General features: G+C 39.5%; 1 protein-coding gene across 1 annotated transcript; it reads right to left on the bottom strand.

Moving 5' to 3' along the window:
- Positions 1–1777: 1777 nt before the first annotated feature.
- LOC108086890 lies at positions 1778–21858 on the bottom strand. Its single transcript, XM_017183951.2, has 4 exons — positions 21520–21858; positions 10179–10328; positions 7171–7280; positions 1778–2137 (listed from the first exon to the last, which is right to left on the bottom strand). Exons 2-4 carry the CDS (start codon positions 10207–10209, stop codon positions 1937–1939), a joined length of 342 nt encoding a protein of 113 aa, XP_017039440.1. The 5' UTR covers positions 10210–10328; positions 21520–21858; the 3' UTR covers positions 1778–1936.
- Positions 21859–22054: the final 196 nt, after the last annotated feature.

Below are 22054 nucleotides of genomic sequence, written 5' to 3'. Positions count from 1 at the left end.
TAAAAAAAATCGGAAGGAAGCTTGCAGCTATCACAAATGTCGAGCAAAATGCATAAAGGCTTAACATCATCGAAGAAATGATTTTCCTATTATTTTTCAATATTTTCACCGATTTTCGTTATATTTTATCAGAATATTATTTGGTTAGAAATGCTTCCAATTTAAATGAATAAATTTCAGGGAAATTTAATTCAAGAATATACATTTCGATTTCATAATTAAGTGGGTAGAAAAAAGCCAGAGATGGTCGGCCAAACTTTAAGTTCTTAAGCGGAATGGAGCTGGTCATGTCCACTGCTTCTGAGGGGCAGTTCCGTGCCCCAGCGCCACATGCACCACGATTGAGATTGGGCGGCGGAGGGCAGAGGAGCCCCGTCCTGTTGGCAACAACATCTTGCTTGGAATTTACGTGATGTACATTTAAACGCGAGTGAGCAACCGGAATTATGCGTCCACCGGGTCTGGAGCCGGAGGAGCACAGGGATTCACGGATGCGATGCGATGGTACGGGATGGTATGGGATTTTCGAACAGTTTGCTAAATTGGCATGGCCAGACTGAAGGCAAAAGGCCCGCCTAGGTGAGTGCGCCCTCCAATATTTCTGGCTCGAATGCGATGGGTCTATAAGTATGCTGGAGCGACGGCAGCGAGTCGCACATCTGCTGAAAAAATTGATTGATGATTGATGGCAATACAAAAAGGGCGACGTATGCCTCGCGCACATGCTATCCGTGAGTTGTTTGGTGGAAAGGTGCATCCACACCCCCCATTCCCCCAATCTCCCCCTCTATCCACATCCACAGTCAGATCCAGAAATAGAGGGAAAACCGAAACGAATGAGAGAAAAGCGCAATTTCACATGTGTATATAGTATACTCGATTCGGAATCGGAGTGGGTGGCGGCTGAATATGTGTGCGGCCCGCTTTACGGGCTTTCGGCTGGCACAAATATTCATGAGCAAAATGCCGTGTGCTCGTCTCCCGTCGCGGCTCAGACAAAATTTGCATAAATTTGGAATTTGAAAAGCTATCCAGCCTGATGGAAATGATGACGAGAACGGCACACACCTAAACACCCACTTCAAACAAACAGGGGAAGCGACGATGAAGATGGAACGCCCCCCAGTCAGTTGTGGCACGTTGTATTAAGGCATTAAATGTTTGCCGCACACATCGCAGAGCAAATATGTTGAGACCCGAAAATGGGAGCGGAAATGCCAGCCGACATTGCTGTGTTATTATCGAGAGTTTAGGCTAAGAAGCCTTGTACATATCATTTCCCAGAACACTGATAGAAATGTCAAAATGTTTGCCAAATTCCTTTGCTTATGCTGCTATTTATAATATTCATTGATTTTGGTCACCAGTTTAAGGTTTATATACTCTAGAAAATGGTTAAGATACAATTTAATGTCTTACTAAAAAAAACCTTTAATAACAGTCCTAAGTCACAGCTTTTATTATAAAGTTTCGTAATTACCCCGCAACCACAGAACAAATATATAAATATTTAATTTTTGATCCCGCCTTAATGCGAATAAATTCTAACTTAAGTATCGCACTAATTTCCGAAATTTAAAGAATAAATCCGTAAATGAGAAAATAAGAACAATAAGGACCTATATGATGCTGATATAAATTCAAAATATTTTAGTTCAATTTTAGTAATTTTTTGTTCCCTGTTCAAGTATAACTACTCTTTCTGAATAAGTATTTAGGTTTAACAACTCTGGCTGATTAAAGGGTTTGGCTTAGACTGTGAGTCACCTACCAATTTCGTGTGACTAATTTGCTGCAGCTTGTGCATTTGCAGGAGTTGACCTGTCGGGGGTGATATTGTTCCTGGACTGCTTGATGTTGGGTTTCTTAATGATGTTGTTGATGATGTTGTTGCTGAAGTGGCACTTGCATCGCTGGCAGCGGAATGCAATTGCTGTTAGCAAATTGCCTGAGTTTTGCAGAATTCGCGCAAATTGTGCCGTCTGCTCAAACAGAGGCGGGCCGAACTCGATGGTTGATTTTGAAGTGGTTGGCGGCGGTTTTGCATCTGCAGCCGTGGGTAAGGATATCCAAAGGATTGCGGACTTTGCTGCCAGCGCAATCGGCGCACGTTTAGGGCGCCACATGGATAGGCAACCTGCAAGAGAATTGATGAGAGATTCAAGAAAGAACACAACAGATGCTGCCACACACAAAATAATAAGGAGTTATGTATGCATATTTACTGTCAAAACAACAACATCAATGAGCAGGGAGCACAACATCGATACATCGATAAAGGGTTATAGTTATGAATTAAACGAAAATCATGATAACAGATAGTGTTATTGCGATATAAGAGAGGCTTATGAGTATGTAGTAATAGCAGTAGAGTAGTAGAAACAACATCAACAACAACAACATCAATTATAGAACAACATCAATATATTGGAGTCAATAACAACATTGATTCTTATAACTTATAGCTTTTTTGCGTTCCCCCAACAAATTGTATTCATATCCATATATTATGATTTGTGTCTTTCTTTGTCTTGCTTTTCCCAGCTTAGAACAGAAAAACATATCCACTTTTTGACTTAATTAAGGACTTAGACATTCAAAAAGGAACATTCCGACACACTTAATAATATATTACTTACCTTACTTTATTATTTTATGATATGCTTAAAAATGTGTACTTGTAAAGAGAAAAATTACAAATGTGCTTAGAGTACGACTAGAAAAAGCATGCTTATTAAAATAAATTGTACTAAAGCTATTAAATATAAATAATACAATCATAATCAACTCATAGACCTAATAACAGTTTTGATCAGGACTACAAATTTAAAAAAAAAAGGATTTCAAAGTCCTAACTCCTAAGTTGTGAACTCAAAAAAAAATATACTTTAATAAGCTTAAATTATACTTAAATGTCACAAAAAACCAATCTGTCACAGTTGGGGATTTATTTCGATTGTAGGTGATTGAATAACGTGACGAGGTAGCATAACTGGCACAAAGACGCCTCGGCAGATATACGCCACGAATGTAAATCGACATTTTTATTACGGTGTTGGAATATGTCAAGCTCCTCTTTTCTACAATAAAAATGTCGCGCATTTGGCTTTGAAATGCAAAAAAATGTTCAAGCGTTCCCTCTTCATCCGTTGTGACAGAACATTTTCGAGTTGAGGAGCTACCAGTTTTCTAATAAAATATATTTTTACACATGCGCATGCATAAAATATTCTCTTTGTAGTCGGTGTCGACAATATTTCATGGGCTTTATAAAGTTGAAAATTGTTCCTTCTTTGCCTCAGACAGTTTTTATGGCCACAGGAAAATATAGTCATAGGATGGTGTTCTAACATTAATCAAAGTCTTTATCTCAGTTGGGAAAAAAAACTTTCAAGGGCGAATTTGTATGAATTCATATCAAAATATACATTTTGTGTCCTTTTGTACCAAAAATGTATAAGATATAAATTAATTTTTACCTAAATCAGATGAAAGAATAATATAGATATATAATCATAGTAAATCCTATATGAAATAACAATCAAACAGGGACCTAAATACTCTTCCCTTCGACTTCACGATTCACACTGACAAGTGTCTTAAATTCTTGGCTCAGCTGGCCATCTTAATTAATTAACTGATTTGCAAAAATAATAATAAAACTGTCAGCCGCAAGTGAGAGCCAAACAGCCAACAGAAATCTCCTGTCCGATTCAACATACTATGTGGCGAATATATATTTTTTCTTATCTCAAATTCCTCTTGGCCAGAAAACACGGGGCGATGCCACTTTCTCACTTGCTCTCACGGGCCGTTGGCCATCGCAGCAGCAGCAGCAGCAGCAGAGTGGCCGTCGTCGTTCTTGTTTTTTCTGGAAACTGGCATCCGCCAACACTTAATTAAAATGGCATCCGGCCGAGTCGGGAAAAAATCCTGAGCGGCCCAACATGCCGCTCCCCTTTTGCCATCGCCCCCGCAATCGTCCAGCGATATAGACCATCCATCGCCAGCCAGTGGTGTGAGTAAGTGAATTCGTTTCCCGCTTTTGGCCGTTGATTGATATGCCAATGAAGCGAACGCCAAGCTCAGGGCTCCTATTCCAGCACTCCGGCACTCTGGCACTCCGGCCGAACGGATCCCGGAGACCAAGGAAAGAATGCGGAAAAAATCTAGTTCGTTAGCTCTTATGCAAAGCGGGACAATAGTGTACACTGCGGCCCAATCGCTGGCGCAAAGTCAACAAATGCAGATGGGGCCAGATAAATTGCCAAACTGAAGCGTCCAGCACCAAAGCGGCTTCGGGCCCAATAGGAATGGCTCTGGCTCTGGCTTGGCTTTGCCTTTGGCTTTTGGCTCAGTTAGTTGCGGTTCGGTTCGCTAGAGGCCTGCTATGGCATGGCCAGCTCTCGTCTGGAATAACAACACAAATTTTTGCTTTTTTCCCTGCCGAAACAAAGTTTAGGTGAATAATGAAAATGGGAGAGGCTTCCGAAAGGTGTGCTAAAAAATCAAAGGATTTTTCATCATACAGGTAAATACCCTACACCTAAAGTCAACACGGAATTAGGCAGTGAACTTTAAAATTTTAAAATAAGAAAAATAAATATTGTCGATAAGATCAAACAAAACATGCACCACTGGCCAAAAAAGTTTTTCAAATAAATAAAATATATAGTCATCCATAACTTATTAAGCTGAAAAACTTGTAGTTATTTTCTTTTATACCAAAAATAACCAAACAACCAAATCCCAGGTAAGAGTATTTGCCCTTCATTAATTTGGGATGTCCACAACTAACCACAAAATCCATTCATTCATGAATTGTGCTACATCAGGGGCGAGCGTGATTAATTGCAGGCTGTGGTTAAATCCCTTTTAGTCCTGATTTCGGAATTTTTCAGGTTAACTCAGCTAATTCTTTGCCTCGCACAGCTCACTTTATTTCCTGTTTTTTAGGTGTGTTTGGCGGCATAATAAAATATAACTAACAATCTTTTAAACTTAGTAAGCAAATTTGAATGTTTAAAACGTTATTCTAATAATAAAATATCTCTTGAATTCGTTATTCGTGTTTTTAAGTTACGCTAAAACCTCTTTAGTTGAAAATTTTAGAAGCTAACCGTCGTTTAAAGTCATTCCGGGAGTCTTGACCCTTTCGGCCTTAGATTTCTTTGACTTCCGTTGTAAGGCTTTTGAATTATCAGCGACTGCCATTCGCTGGCATATGTGCAAAGTTTCTGCCCACTTTCCGTATTTGCTTCTTGCTCTATCTACTTGGCAGCAGATATTTTTCATTTTTCGAAAAAAGAAAATTATGACTTTTCCCACCCAATTCCTGGGCACCGCCTTCTTTTGCCTCGTTTTGGGAAATTTGAATACGACAAAGCAGCGCATAAGATTCAGATAAAGCTAAACTGCCAGTTGCCATGAAAAGTTGAGCGGTGTTTCAGGCTTTTTTCATGACCGCCGCCTTGTAGGGCCACAGCTTGACTTTTTATTTTTATGCTAAACTGTTTCCTCTTCGCAAAAAGCCGTATTTCGTTTGCGCAAAAAACTGGCTGCCAAACTGAGGCACAAAGAGGAAGCCGGAAGTTATATCGTCCTCCGGATGATTACTGCACTTTCTGTGTGCAACTTGCCCCTGCTGAAGTGGTCTCGAAGTCTCCAGTTGAAGGATCCTTCACTTATCAAAGCACTCGATACGTTAATTAAAAGATCAGGAGGGTATTGCTCAAGGAATGAACCCGGTGCGCAACCCTTCTCGATTCTCGATTTAATAAAACAACTCTTGATTATGCAACAGGAAGAGTGGCTTCCTCCTTCCGTCTCCAGCAGCAAAACAATGCAGCTGAGGAGGCTGAGGAGAACAAAGGTGGAATTCTTCCGACTCGCCCTCAAGTTTTAATAAGTAGCACACATGCAGCAGCAACAGTCGGCTTCTTGCCACACCCAGTGGCATTGGCAAGTTCTCGAGAATAGAAAAAGAGACGAGGCTGAAAGTTCTGAAAGAAGCAGCCGGAGAAGAAAGATAAACTCTTGCCCGCACTCCTCGCAGGTCGTCGGGCCTAGACTAAGAAAATGTAATAAATTTCCACACAAAAACAGCCACAAATTTCCCTCTCAGTGTTTGTCAGGGTAAACAAAGAAAATATGAAAACAAAAGGCTGAAGGAGCAGATAGGATGGGATTGAATGGACCAGCCCTTTTCCATCCTTCGCCGAGCATCTCGAAATGGGCGGTCGAGGGTTTGTCTCCCAGTTTGCACAACTCGGCTGCAGTTCACAACATTTTGCATATTCAATAAACTGTTTCTTGCCGACTTGTGTTTAGTTTGATTTCCTTTTGAAGACTCTTTTTGTCGTCCTAAGCAAAATTAAATTTCAGTTATGAGTTTTGGACCAGGAACAATCAGAGGCGGGCACCCAATCAAGATTTGTTGTTTTTTCCAATAATTGAAATATATAGTAGTTGGGCCAGGACTATTTGCCTGCAATCTAAAGCAACAAAGAATTTGTTTTGTTTTTTGTCGGTCTTCTATTCAAATTGTTTCAAAAATTTTAATTACTTTTTCAGCCACACAATAGCCTGCAGGTAAGGGATAATCAACAAGCTGAAACATGTGTTCCCTAAATGCATTTACATGGTTACACATGTCCGGCGTTTTAAACTAAAACTCAATTAGGGTAAACATTAACACACATAAATCAAGAGCAAAACAAAATAAATCCATATTTCTGACAGTGAAAATTGCCATCAATTTTAAAACATTATGCTTGCAGTTAGCAAAGCCCACTTTTGCCAGCCTGTCATAAAATTGCCCAAACCAATGCATTTAGGGATTGGCAGAGTTTTTGCTGAAATAATTTAGCACAGTGCCAGCAAATTCACAACCATCGAAATCGAAAGCAATCAAAGGGGATTTGCACAAATTTCAGTGGGGCATGCAGAATCGAATTTTTTGTCAGACAACATCAATCCAAAAACGGGGATTTTAAATTGCTTTAAATATATTCTTATTTCCGTAAGTATTTTAGTTTTTTGGGTGGGAGCAGTGACAGATACCACAACAAATTATAAAAAACAACACTCAGACAATGTGCACTTGTAAGAAAATTATATGTCTAGCTACTTAATTGATCGAATCGAGGACATTGCCCCCGTGGCACTTACCCCTGCTATTGACTGCTTGTCATTGTGCAGCGAAGCCTGTGCCGCAGATGTGGGCGAGGTTGCGGGCGTGGCAGAGCTCTCCGGACTGAAATAAGTCAGAAAAGCGCAACCTGCAATGACAATCATTAAATTATTAATCAATAATGGTAGGGTGTAAGTTGAGAAATACTTGTATGAACACGTTGTTCAGTCGAGGCGAAGGAATGTGTTTTTGAAAATACCCATCTCGTAGATAATGTTAATCTATTTGTTTTCCGCGAATACCATGTTCGTTCTATTACACAATTAAAGCTCGGCCCCGTGGAATGTCCTGGGGAATGAAGGGGGATTGTAAGGACTGTTAACCACGACCGCACATATATGTCGGTTTGCGTGTGCAAAGCGTCAACGTGTTTAGCACAGTTTTGTGGCCATTTTCATAAATCCGTGTAATTTTCCCCGCCGCTCGCTTTCCCATTGTTTGCTTGTGGTGGCCCACTAGGTGTTGTTCTATGTTGTTGTTGCTGGTTGTTGTTGTATGTTGTTTTTGCTGTCAGTATGGTGGCAAGGGGATCCTGTCTCTGCTCCTCATTAACTGCTCAACTGCCGCCCCGGCATTTCACCTGGCCGGCGACAGGCTCGTGTCAGGCTAAACCGATTTAGCAACACATATTCCAGCGGCACGAAGGCAACCCTGACATGTGGTCATACCCAGAGTTCCTGGTTCCCCCCATCGACTGTCTGTTTTCGCTACCTCCTGCTCCTCTTTCCCCTTCCTTTTTGCCAACCACTGCAACAGCAACAATTATATTTAACTTTTAGCCCAAAACGCGCGCACGTTTAGGCCGGGAGTTGAGTCCTTTTACCCCCCATCTCTCCGTTCGTTTTCCGTGGCCTTTTGTCTGGTTGAGCTCAAAAGGCCACAGCATGCAACTCGTCAAAAGTTGAACGACAAGCGACCAGCGCTACAACAACTGCAGGGACAAGTGCAAGAGCAACAACCGAACAACTGAACAACCTGCCAACTGTCGACGTCAGCGCCGTCTAACAACATAAAAATTGTCGGCACATTGTTGAAATGCCAGGAAATTATGTGCAGCCCCCAAAGGACGAAGCGGGCGAGAGGAAAGAAAGCCCAGAAAGAGCTGTGGGGTATATAACAGCTGCCAGTAATTAAAATGAGCAATTCACATGGTGTAGTGGCAAAAACGTTGACCAGACCTTTGCCTAATGAGTTTATTAATTAAAAATCACTCTCATACGTCTGTACAGTTGCGTGCATAAAAATAGTAATGCGTGCAAAGGAGATCAAAATGTTGAAATATTTTTTGTTCAATTAAAAAATGTACACAAGAAAGCAGAGCTGAAATTAGTTACAATATGTATTGCTTTCCTTTGCTGGAAACATAAATCTTACTTAAAAACATTTTGTTTCTAAAAGTATATTTACCATTTGGTATTTAAAAGCAGCAAAAAGAAAAGCAAATCAAGAGACTGAATTAATTAAAAACTTTAGAACTCAATTACATTAATTGCTGCCTCCACATATAACTAAACAAATCGCAAACTCTGCTCTTCCCTTAAACTCCCTAAATTTATTAACCCACATTAACCGCTTTCCTGGCAAAATGTTGCTCGTGGGGCTTCGTAATGTGCCTCCGAAGCAATATTATAAGTTGCCTTAGGCTTTTAAAACTTTTCACTTTCAAGAGGAAAGTGCGGTCTGGTATCTCTTTTGCGGCAAATCAACTTTCAAGCTGAATGCTAATGAATCATTTTTGCCAACCCACTGACCGCAGTCGGTGGAGGCGGCGGTAGTTGGCCCATACCATTTATTAGTGGTTCTTGGCGAGGTCGAATTTATGTTTGTGGTTCATTCAGGCAATAAAGAAAGCACATTTTAATAAGAGAAAAAAGACCGACAAACGACTGCACAGTGTAATTAGTTTAGATTTTATTTAGTTTGTGGATTATTTTATTTTAATTAAATTTGTTTGTGGATCAAAGAATCCTTATTCATTAAAGCTGACAGCATGACACAATTTTTGGATGCAAGATAGGTTACAAGTGAAGAAAAAATGTATATCACAAATATGGAAATACTGATTGGTGCTAAACAAGAAGTTAATTCTATTCAAGTACCGAATTGTGGTCGTAATTTGTTCCAAAAATCTAGAAAGTACAGTTGCGTGTCTGTTCGTAGCCAAATTGCAGTCTTATTAGCCGCCACTGAATAAAACACAGCTTTTCACCAGAAAGGAGCCAAACAAGGCAGCGCTTAAATTTTCTAATATGGCACAGGCAGCTAGGTAAATAATTGATTGCAGTTTATCAAGGGGAAGCCAGTTGGCTGTGTTCTTTTGGGTTTCTTTTTATGGTATTAAGTTATTATGTGCTTAAACCTAAATATAATGCCGAAGGCTTCAGATGTTGAACGCCAGCCGTGGCTGTGCTTTTATTGTTTATTGAGAGCCGGGCCGATGTAACAGGCCGATTTAACTGTCTCACCACTCCGAAAACACAAAGGAGCCAAGGATCCAAGGAGCGAAAGGAGCCTTCGTTGAAACATCTTAAGTGCAGCTTCGAGTTGCTGTTATTCTTCGCTGCCTTCCATTTCCATCACACAGGAAATTGTTATACTTAATGGGTTTTTGCCAGTCTATGCCTGCCGGAGGTAAGTGGGCAACCTTTAAATGTTAAATGGAGCTCGCTTAATAATTGATTATTTTGAGGCTCACAAGTAGTTAAGTCCCCCGCCACCGACTATTTCTTGGGCTCAGAGTCCGCATTGTAGCAATTAATGCCCTCTCACCAGAATTTGCAAATGCAAATTGATTTTGCGGATAGAATTTGGGTTCTCCTGCATTGTTTACATGCGTACATCTCTCATGTCTAACTAAATGGAATATTTATTTAAATGAAGCTTGTCTGCTGAGATTTCTCAAGGAAAACGAATTTTTTAAACCATAATATAATCACCCATGCTGTAAGGTATATTTTAAATTTATTCTTATTTTTTATTTACTTACTAGCAATGTGTTCGTTGTGGAAGGCCAACATGATCGTTATTTCTTCTGATTTTTCTATACAGAATTTCTTCTCTGTTTTTACCGATTAGTTAGTTTCGCGTCTGTAATATCACACTTTGGTTTTTGTTTTGAGTTAAATTGCTGCCAAATCTGTAAAACAAAGAGAAGCATATTATTTTGAGGTATAATATTTATCTTTATTTTAAAAGATGTAAATGTTTACTATTTTATTTTTGGTTTTTATTAAACGAACTCTGTTAAACCCAAGCCTTTCTAAAATCGAATCCCTTCACTATTGTTCAGTAGTGCCAAACAAAGTTGTATTTTTGTTTTCAATTGTTTTCCATATATGCACAAATATGAAACTCGCTCCACTCGACTAGTTGAGGAAGTCGCCCTTTGATTTTTAGTTAGACTCTCAGTAAGTTTGACTGCGCAACTGTGTGGCATTTCCGCTTCCGCAACGGAAGCTAATGGAAATGGAAGGCAGCAATTGCGAGGGTCCAAATGACTTGGAAATTCCAAGCTGGAATTGAAAAACAATGTACAAGCAATTTTTAAATAAATAAAGGGCAATTTGGCAAACTTTCTTTAATGTAGCTAACCAGTTTTGTGCAGGGAACTTACTTGTTAACATGGAATTTACAAGCTTACATGTCTAACGAGCGAGTTGGTTTTAGTTACACAAAATATTTGAAGATGTAAAATATTAAATTATTTCTTAGCTAACGAAAAAGGTACAGGAAATATGAGTAGGATATAGTAGTTAGGTTTACATTTTTGCCTGCATATTTAAAGTTTTTTATTTATTCTTTAAATTGTTATGACTTTAAATTGTAATATCATTAAGCCACATCGAGAAGGTGTGACGTTGAAAAAGTGTCTTTCCCAACTCCTGTTGCTTAAATGCGTCTGGTAAATCTTTAATGAGGGACCTAAACGCACTCCAAGTAAATATCGATTTTATTTTCTTGCTAATTTTCTGCTCGTTATTGCTGTTCCTGGGCCCCAAACAGCAGGACAACACACACGTGGGCCACTGTGTGTTGAGCTGCTCCTTTTTGTCCTCGACCAAAAAACAATGAGCTTTCCAGCTAACTTCTTTCGCTTTCGGTCGGTCCCTCTCGTTCTCGCTCTTTCTGTTGGCCCGGCTATGTTTGTGTTGTCTGCAACTTTTCTAACCATTCAACCAAAATAGTCCGGGACATTGTAGCAAAAACAAAGGGGGCCACAACGGCTGGCTATAAGGACGTCTACTGGCGGGGGATGAGGTTGATGATGACGATGACGATGACGACGTTCACGTCGACAGACTTCCTGACTTGCTGAGTTTCCTGCCTCAGCTTGCTGTTTTTCTAAGCCACCGCTGTGAACTTTAAAGAAGGTATATTAGGCCCGGCTAAGTCAGATGAGCTTATCTAAACAGGGTATCTTTCGGTTCGGTAAGAGCAAACTTCATTCTTATGCTTGTTTGGCTCTTCTTGTTCGGAGCAGAAAACCCTGGGTATAGGATTCAGATTTGCATTTACCAGTCCACACCTCCTTTTCCACGCCCATTTCACTTCACTCATGCAGAAGCCTAAGCAATTGGTTTATCTGTATGTACTTGTATGCTGGGATGTGTTTCTCTTTCTGTTTCTGGTTTGTTGGAGTGTCTGGGCTCCGCCGGCAGTAGATATTAGATTTAAAAAACCCTAATGACGGCGATTATGATGATAGCAAAAGGTAGGAGTCGGCAATGTGATTTCCTTGTTATTGCAGTTGAATTATGTTACATAAAGTTTTCATTACCTTTCTGTCTGCCATTGGTTGGCAACTACTTCTGGTTTAAGTCGTAACCCATTAGCATGGCCAACGATTTCCATTGTTTTGGCCTTCTGCTTAGCCCGCATTTATCTTCACTTCTTCTCGCCCGCCGAATTTGGGTTAACATAATGGAGTTTTCGTGTAAACAATTTGCATGCTTTTAGCTTCACCTCATTTACATTGTTTGGCGGAGAGCAAGAAGAGTCGAAAAATCTCAGCATTAAACATTTACTTAATCAATTAACACATCAAGTCGCCGGGCAATCCTTTCATTGTTTGAGTTAAGGTAATAATTGAGAGATTCGAGATAAAACGATTTTAATAATTTGTTTATGGATAGTCTGCCCTAATGGGCTGGGCACCTTTTGCTTGGCTTTCTTTCCATTAATTTCAGTAAACCCTCATTTTGCCTTTTTGTCCTTGTGTGAAACTGTTTGTCAGGCTTATGAGCTTAAGCCAGGACACTCTCACATATTAAGCGAAGAGATATTGCTGAGATGAGAAAAATATATGGTATATACATGCATGCACTCAGAAATATGCCGTGCTATAATTAAGTAGTCTGGGGTTTTATTCTGCCAGGAGAATGGTGGTTCTTAATCGTACTTTAATTTTTGTACTAAAGAAAAACTTATACAAAATAAAGTGCATCCACTGAAATTACTTAATAATACTTAAAAAGTGTAGTGAACGATTTACTTTATTTTTTTATTTGGTTTCTCATTTATAAAACTATTTTTTATGATTAAAAAATTATATCACTGAAAAATTAAACCAAGAAATTATTTGAGTATCTTTTCCTTTTATATTTTTGCACTCTTAATTTTGTATTAATGAATAAAAGTTCACAATCAGCTGGTTTTCATTTAATGCTTGCGAAAGGAAGCAGATTACTCGCCTTTCCAATTAGTTCTGTAATACGTATATACACCCCGTATCTGCATGTAGGAGCATAATAAGTCAAATTAAATAAATTTAATTACATAACCAGCCCAATGCCAGCCAGAAGAGGACCCATCAAGCAGGATACTCAACTTTTGCACGAGTGTGTGGGTGGGTGTGTGTGTGTGTGAGTGCGAGTTTCGGAGGATCCACACCCACACAGCCACATATGCACCCACTTACCCACACAACTGTCCCGTAGATAGACCGAGTTGTTGTGGCGCTGCATTTCTGCCGGAATGTTTGTGTGAATGCGCCTACTTAGCCTTTAGTTTCAAGTGCACGGCCTCTCCGGAACCCCTTCTTCCCCACCACCTTTATGAGGGGGGTGGATGCCCCACCCACTTAGCTACCACATCGGTTGCAGGTGCTCAAGCGGAGCACACACACACACATACACACACACACCGGTATATTTATTCGTCCTGGGTGAGGCTGTAAGTGTGGAGGAGGGGAGAGGTCTGTGTACAAGTTCGTTTAGTCCTGGTCGCCGTTCATGTGAGTGCTCTGAATCACAGGACCCCATCCTCTTGAAAAAAAAACCCACACCCACTCCCATTTTTAACCTGCCACTGAGTCCTCGTCCGCAATCGTCCACGAAACTCAACTGACTTTCTCCGTGGATCCGCCCACCCCTCCCCCATTTCACCCCACCTTTCCTCTCCCACCGATTTTCCCTTTCTCTGTTTGACTTAACAAGTCGTCGTCGGGCGGCGAGTAATTATGAAAATTTTCAAAATGAGCTCTCGTCCTGCTCGTCGAGCCCTCAGTTCAGTTTTTGAAAGTTGAGTACGAGTAATTAAAAATTTCGTAGTGTCGCTGCTACTCGTTTTCCCATTCTAGATTTGACTCATGCCCCGAACCGAATTGTCTGGCATATGCTTATTTAGCTGTTGTTCCCGGAAATATGCATATATACATACATATATATATATGTATATATGTGAATTTAAATTAAATTTATTTCGCTTTTCCTATTTACCTGCAAATATACAAACACTACACTTTCGAGCTGTGTCGGTGAGTGTGTTTTGTGTAGCTGGGCTTCCTTTTAATTAGAAAAGCGGAAAGGCATTTAGCTCTAAAGCGTTGCCGTATAAAAGCTAAACATTACTGCAATTAGTTTTGTTAGAAAGCCTAAGACGGCGAGTGCCACATAAACATAAGAAAAAAACATTTTAATTGAGTTCATGTAGGATGAAAACTAAAACTTAATTAAATAAAGATTAGGAAGCAAAGTTTATTAGACTGGAACAATTTGCATTAATGGGTGAATCATTATTTTCCCCATTAAAAACTTTGTTTTTAAAACTAGTAAAGAAGTTTTTAGTAGAAAGATGTTATTTAAAATTTTTTTTTTATATTTTAGGGAGATTTCTGTTTATCCTTTCTGACAGACAGACTTAAAACACTTAATTTCTTTTCAAGAAGCAGGGTACCTAGACTCCAAATTTGTTTGTGTATTATTTTTGCCTCCTAAGTTTTTCTTAAAATTATGATGATGTACATTAACAAAACGGCTAGCCACAAAGCAAACAAAATGGCCATAATCCTACCATTTATATGAGTATAAAGTGTGAGATAATGAAGCTTTATGGGGAGTTAAATTTAAGTTTTGAGCTTAGTTATGGAAAGTAAGCAAAAACTTTAAGAGGCAGACATTAAAGTCTTCTCATGTATGAATATATAAATATAAAAAGAACACGTTCTCTATGGTATTTGAATCACTCTTTACAAAGGCGAAACATCGACGAATTTACACTTGATAACTCAATAACTTCGCACCCAATCCATGCGAATAGAATTAGGTTGTCCAGAACAACGAAGTCGCTTTGGTCTGTTCAAGACAGACCCGAAAATCAATAATTAATCATGCCGTAATTTGCTTTCTTGGCAGGCCAGACATTATGGCAGCTTTTGGCCAGATGACCTTTTGGTCATTTACGCTTCAAACGAAAAGCAGACGAATCCCAGACAGCCAACGCCAAAGGGATGAAGGTGGAGTGGTTGCATGAATATTTAAAGGACATCTACACGGTTTCCAGTTGGGTGGGGATGTAACTAACTTGTGGCTTTGCCATTTGGCCAATAGTGAACCAGAATTCTGAAGCCAAAACGTTGTTGATGAACCCAGATAACTGGATGATAGCAAAGGGATGTGTAACCCCATAATTTTGACGTATTGTAATGAAGAAACAAAAGGTTTGTCACGAACAGACTTTCAATTATTTTTTTGTATAAAATTCTCTTTTCTCCTCGATGGAAGAATGTCCTCGAAATATTGCTTTTTAGTTATTCTTTCAAGCGAATACTGATGTTTCTTTTTATTGGCACAGAAATTCTAACCGCAAAAATCGTTGACCACTGTCTAAACGGAATGCATGGCTTTTTGCTCATATTCGAAACCACAAAGAATTGCAAACGAAATTAACAATGTTATTTTCGCCTTAACATGTACCTTTACCACCTCGTTTTCCCCATTTTCCTCGTTTTCCCCGCTTTCCTCACGAATACGTGGGCTCGAAAGACAAACCAAATGAGAATGGTTTCCCCCGGTCGGCGGGAAAAAGGGTCTGGGGCAAAAGTCTGGGTTGAATGTTAACAATAACAATGCCACAGCAACAATTGTAATGATGAAATAAAAGTCAAGTGAATACAATGGCTTCGAAAACAACAACAACAACAACAAAGGGAGCGAATGCAAAAGCGGCAAACCAAACATGAAACTCACTCACTCAGAGTGCGACTATGCTGCCTTGTGGAAATGGTGAAAATGGTGGAAATGGGGAAACGGAAATACGACTACACCTATTATCAGAATGGTTGCCCCAACCCTAAACATCGGACTTGTATTCGGCGTGAGTCGCTTGTTGTTCGTTACATGAAAGGGCAACTTTGTAACAACGGGCAAATACAACAATAAAAAAAAAAATACAGTACACAGTTTTATAATAAAAACCAGAAGCAATCCAACAAACCCTCTTGATGAACGACATAGTTACCCTTCAGTTATTTTTTCTTTTTCGGAGCGGGCGGGTGTTCCAAACTTGTTTTAGCCTTATAATATCAAAAATCACTCCACAAACTGTTAATCATCAGCCAAAATTGCAAGTGGCATGTGTGCAGTCCATCCTGTTTCTGCCACTTATACTCTCCATAAACATGTGGCAGCTTGTAGCAGATTTTCAGAACGAACGGAGATTTTCGTTTTTGGCCGGGTTTTCCAACTCTTTCCGTGTAACTCACACTCACTGTCTCCCTTCGGCCTTCGCTTGCATGCGAGTTTAAAGTTGTTGGACCCCGGTTTAGGTTTACCTCCGGCCCACCTAAAGCCCAACCCCAACCCCAACCCCCTTCCCCTCAGAAATCTACACTCCACCCCCCTCTTTTCGTGTTGGGGAACTGTGAACTGGGAGCCGAGAGTTGAGAGACTAACAGCAAGCCAAGCGCCCCAGGTGCAAAGTGTAAATGAAGACTGATTGCAGTGCACATGAAGGGGGTTCGAAGGGGGTTTTTTGGGGGAAAGAGGAAAGGGGGAAGGTGGGGAAAGGATAAGGACGAGGTTTGCGAGTACAAGAGTGGCATAAAAAACGCTGCTCTTTGCCCGACGCTCTTGTTTGCCGAAAAACGGGGGGTAATTGCGGTTAAGTGCTGGTTTATTGGCTTGGCAAAAGGACTTAAAAGATATTTGAATTTGGCAACGCGACAAAAATACACCCCAAGCGATTCTAGGCCCCACGTATACAATTACACACGACTAAGGTTAAGGGTAAGTTTTGCACCCCAAACTTAGGCATTCAGTTTAGTGTTTTTCTTGTTGAAATATGGTGAGTTACCTGAATTGAATTCTGTTGGTTGCCTGACCAGCCAACAAGAGTTGATGGAGAAGGAAGCCAGTCGAACCGCACTGGTTTTATCTCCACATAACTGCGGGTTTTCTTTCGCAAACATTAATTTCTAAAAGCACTTGCCATTCAGTGGAAATGCAGCTACACATCAGCGGGTCGCATTAAAAAATTAAATTTTTAATTGAAATACAAACCTCCTGGCAATCCGCATCGAGCTCCCCAAAGGGGTGAACACTCCACCACATGCATACGTATATAGTATTTGTTGGTCGAGTGTAAGGGGGAGACAGCTGCTGTCGCTCACTTAAGTTAATACGCAAACCAAATGTCACTCAACATTATCAACAGCAAACGTAATCAGTTAAAACTTTTTCCTGCCTCCACCGCTGTTGTTATGGGCCTAAACCATCCCACAGACCGACAGACTGAATGACAGACAGTGGTTGTTATTGTTATTGTTATTTTTGTTGCTGTTGCTGCTGCTGTGCAAAAAGTTGGCAACATGTTTGTACTTTATTTCAATTTTGTATGTCCTCTACTTGACTCTGCTCCGACAAGCAAGCCAACATTGTGAGTGCTCAAAACAATGGGAAATAAAACCAGATTTAACAACGAATCCTAGATGTTCTGCCAGCGAACATGTGTATTATCCGAAACGATATGTTGCCAATCAGCTTATTGGTTAAAAAAAAGCTTGTATTTACCTGGGTCCAACCAGATTTAAGCCATGGCCTCGTAAAGTTTGAAAAACTGCATGCCTGCCATCAAGAAACCAACTCTTTATTGCTCATGGTCGTTTCCCCATCGACTCTACCCTACTCGCTGTAGAAATAATTTTTTTATTTTGATTTCACTTTTCGGTGCATGAAAGCCGAACACAAAACTGTAGGCTGAATGTCTAAATTCCGCTTGGCTGTTGAGGCCCGCGACCTGATATACTCGTAGTCCTCCTGCCGTTCGGAGGGAGGTTGTCGTAAGTGCTCGCGGGCTTTTTTGCATATTTTTGGCCAACTGCTCGCGCGTCGCGTCACTTTGCAAAACTGCTAACAAAGGGAAGGGAAGGGATCGGGATGGCAGGGGGCAGTAAAGAGAGGTTTCAGAAGCGAAGTGGCGTGTGTGGGCCACTTGACAGCCGTTTAAATGCATTAAAAAATTACCTACTCTAACATGAGCAATGGAAAAGGAAAAAAACCAGCGGCAAACATGTCAGCCGCCCAATTTCACATGTGACACAGGGCGGAAGCGGGAGAAGCGTGAAGGCCTACGTGGTTGTCACGCTCGATGGAAAAGCAGGGAGAAATCAGGCCCACTGCAACTGGCTTTCGATCCAAAACAGGTCAACAGCAGGGAAAAGATTCGTTTTCGGGGAGGGGTGTACGATTTCCGATGCCTATTGAGCTTGCCTTCAATAGTTCCTTCCTGAATTAAAGGATGTCTATAAGCAATCCATTATTAAAGACTTTCTCTACAACTTACTTAAGCAAAAGGGTTGGATATTGTGTACCCTTATATATAATACCTAAAATTGTATTTATTTTCTGGTACTTTTGACTGAAAATGAATTAAGATACAACTGCACTCGTATATTGATCTTCATGGTGATTAATATAATTTAATAATAATTTATTAAAACAAAGGGACAACAAGCTGTTATCATTGGTTTATTGTAGCGACAGCTGCATAATTAGAAAACATCATATTAGTTTAACATTCCCCACACAAGCATATTATGTCTGTAGAACCGCAAAACTTCTCCTGACAAGTTCATTTTTTTTCTGTTAGGATATCAAAGGAAAACCGCATGTTACATGGGAAACAACTCAACGGGTTGCCGTGGGATTGAAAATAACAGACCGGGATGACTGACAGCGTCCGACTGTTTTTCCTTTTTTTTTCTGTTTTTTGACCATCCTGTCCTGTTCTGGGTGCAAAAACGCATTACGCATTCACTTTGCTCAACACTTGTGTTCATTTTATGCAGCCTATCCCGTCCTCCCGTTGCGATCCCATTACCACTGCTCGCTTACCACACTCCGGTCTGTGTACGTTTGTTCAAATATTCATTGCAAATTCCAATTAAATTCCCGCTTAAATTGGCAATACCAACAGCGAAATCTGTAGTTGATAGCAGCTCCAGAGTTTGTTTTCCTTAAAGCTGTTTTTAATTGTACCTGGTTCTGTTTGAGCCAAAGTGCACCACACAAAAATAGTTCTGTATTTTTAAGACCTTTTTTCGTGAAGTAAAATGTTAAACGGAATTTATTTAGCAAACTTTTTTTAAACTAGAGTGATAGGTTTCTAAACCTTAAAAATGTTCATATTCTTAATCAGTTTCCACGGAGTCTTTAAGCCAAATTTTAGCAATAGCAAAATTCACAATACGAGTCAAATTTTTTATAATCCAGAGAATCGCTCTGCTTTGGAAACTCGGTATACAGAACAAAATTGAACCACGCTGAGATTTCTCTGCTTTAAGATTAATGTCTTTGAATCGCATCCTACATTGACCGGATTCGGTATGCAGTAACTTGGAAAGAGTTTAACATTTTCAATAAATGGTTACACGCTGCGTATGAGCAATATTTTAATTCTGGCAACACTTTTTTTGCAATCGATTTTCAACATACTGCAATAAATTTAATATGATCTTCGATATTGAAAATGCATACAATTTCGGCACTATTTGTTGTACTTAACAATAAATTAAGAAAAAAGTCTAATATTCAAAAAGTGTTTGATTATCCGCAGTTTTTTTTAAAGCTACCCCAAAAGGTCAAATGATAACAGAAGGTCATCTGCTGCTTCTTACACATAGAAATCAAACAAACCTCACAGTACAAACACAAAGAGCCTGGAGAATTTTCTCTCGGTCTGCTGAGTTGAGTTTCAGTTGTCCAGCTTGTCTTTTTGGCTGACAGAAATGTGAACAATAGAAAACTAAAGTGAACCCGTGGGCTAAAAAAACGCATAGCTTGACCTGGAAATGTGTGGATTATAACACAGATATGGAATTAAAGATGGATGAACAATTTACGAGAGAAAAAAGTGCCTTAAAGTAATTAAGAAAACTAGAAGGTATAAACTAAAAATTTTAGAGCCAACATTTTTATTAAAAAAAAATTCATATGAAGGCAAACATGACCTTTTAACGTTTAAAGCTGGCCTGCGCTTTCTTTTAAAATTAGTGTTACTAATTATTGTAATTATTAGTAACTTTCTTCGGGGTGGAAAGGAGAAATTACAGCTGGTATAAATCCTATTGATAAATCCCTGGCATGCACGTTATATGGAAATTAAAACACGAGTCTAACAAAGTGCAGTCCAGAAATGGGAAATGCCATCTCATCCTCTTGAACATTAACAGGCGCAGCAAATGTTGCTTTACATGCACAAAGGACATGCAACTTTGTTTTAAATTTAGCATAGTCCTTGCTTGGACGCCTTTAGTAATTAAAAAAGAACCTGACGCAAGACTGGGTTGGTTTCCGCATAAATTTCTCAGATTTCTTTTAAGTTCCAGTCCCTAAAAAGATACACAAAGTGCAAAAATCGATTTGGAAAAGGTTTTTTGAAATTGCGTAACTTAAACATTTTTAGTCCTTTATTTGGGTAATACATTTTTTTTTGTCTTTTACACAACTTTTGCCAAAAAATTAAAGTCAATCTACTTTCAATCTCTCTATTAGAAAACGCGAAAGGGAAAGGAAAGGTCCTAGCAACCCCAAGTCAATGTTTAATGTAATTTTTCGAGGACAAGAAAAGTAGAGCAGAATAATAAGATAATAGTAAGGGACACGTAAAACAACGGACACAGAATGTTCACTGGACCCAAGTCGACGGAGTGATATCCAATGCAAGACCTGTCTCCATTTCAGCCCCTTGCGATGCCAGACATTTGTGGTCAGCCGTTTAGTCTATAATGGAAAATCTGGCCTGCCAGAGACCAGAGACCAGAGACCAGACCCAGAGCCCAGGAACAATTTCGCAATCTCATGGTGTGGGGAATGGAAAATTGTTACTGAAAAATCGCAGGCTCTTCCAGACCCAAGCTTCCGTTTGCAAATGTTTCAAGTTTAAAATGAGCGTGTAATTAGAAATGTAAAGAGGGTAATGAGGAAAACCGGGGGAAAACGCAGAGCATGGAGTCGAGTCAAATGCAGAGCAAAAGTCACGGCGACGTCTCGTCCCCAGGAAATGTCCAACGCAAAGGAAGAAAATGGCGAATAAAATTGAAATAAAGTGGTGCAAATGCACAAAAAAAACTGCACATACACATTCACATCCACCTCGCCACGCAACTGAACCATCTTGGGTTCAGTTCCACCGGTTGTGGCAGGCTTCTGGAACCCCAACAATGAGTAGCATAAAAAGTTATGTATAAAAATCTTTCGCTATTTTTTGCTTGCACTTCCGTTACAAGGCGAACAGAATTTGCATGTGACATTTGCGGTTGAGTTTTTGCTGATGGATGAGGGTAGACAGATCCTTGCATCAGCAAAGTCTGTTGATAAGGCAAAACTCGGTTTCAGAAGGGTGTGGGTTTTATGGCAAAGTAGAATTGGTATTTTAATTACTAGTTTTTGTTTAAATCAGCTCTCAGTTAACATATTCATTAACAGTTGATCAGATATCAAGAAAGTTATGTTGCAATAATCCTTAAAACAGTTGGTATAATATAATATCATTATCAATATTTCTTATATCTAATAAAATCATTCAACTAAAATATCCATTATTTTACTCACCACTTAACCCTTTATTAAGTTGTGTGCACTTTAATGGCCAAACATTCACAACACGACGCCAAGTATTTGCTGTTTAATTTGCTGAATAATTCAATTTGTTGCCACGGGTAGCATATGTGATATTTACTCTGCTTATTTATTCAATAATAAATATAAATTTGTATTTCAAACTTTTCTGTGTAACTGCGTTTGCGTTTGCGGGCATATAATGATCTGCTTCACCTCCTTGTCTACTCGGTTTTATTACACATTGCATTAGGCACTACATTAATTCCTGATGTTTTTGTTGTATTTTTTAATTTCGCTTATGCTGTTTGCAGAATTAATTTATAAATTATTTAAAGAACGACGCGCCGCAAGCTTTTATTTTTGGTTATTTCTGTTTGTGTTGGATTTTTTTTCCATGAATTATTGATGGCGTTTGTTTTGTATTTTGTTATTCATTTATTACTTTTGATAATATTTTTTGCAGACGCTGTAAAACATAAATGCACAGGGATGTTTAAAGAGGTTAAGAGTGAGGGTTAGGCGTTAG

Source organism: Drosophila ficusphila, unplaced genomic scaffold (assembly GCF_018152265.1).
Source record: "Drosophila ficusphila isolate 14025-0441.05 unplaced genomic scaffold, ASM1815226v1 contig_286, whole genome shotgun sequence".
Taxonomy (NCBI): domain Eukaryota; kingdom Metazoa; phylum Arthropoda; class Insecta; order Diptera; family Drosophilidae; genus Drosophila; species Drosophila ficusphila.
Note: the sequence above shows the minus strand (reverse complement) of the source record. Positions and strands in the feature narration are given on the sequence as shown.

Bases quoted from the DNA above. Each gene is read 5' to 3' on its own strand.
- LOC108086890 (XM_017183951.2), bottom strand. From the start codon at position 10,209: ATGTTGGCCTTCCACAACGAACACATTGCTA. The intron at 7,281-10,178 runs GTAAGTAAATAA...TTGTCATTGCAG, and splicing joins CCACAACGAACACATTGCTA to GTTGCGCTTTTCTGACTTAT. The intron at 2,138-7,170 runs GTAAGTGCCACG...ATTCTCTTGCAG, and splicing joins ACAAGCAGTCAATAGCAGGG to GTTGCCTATCCATGTGGCGC.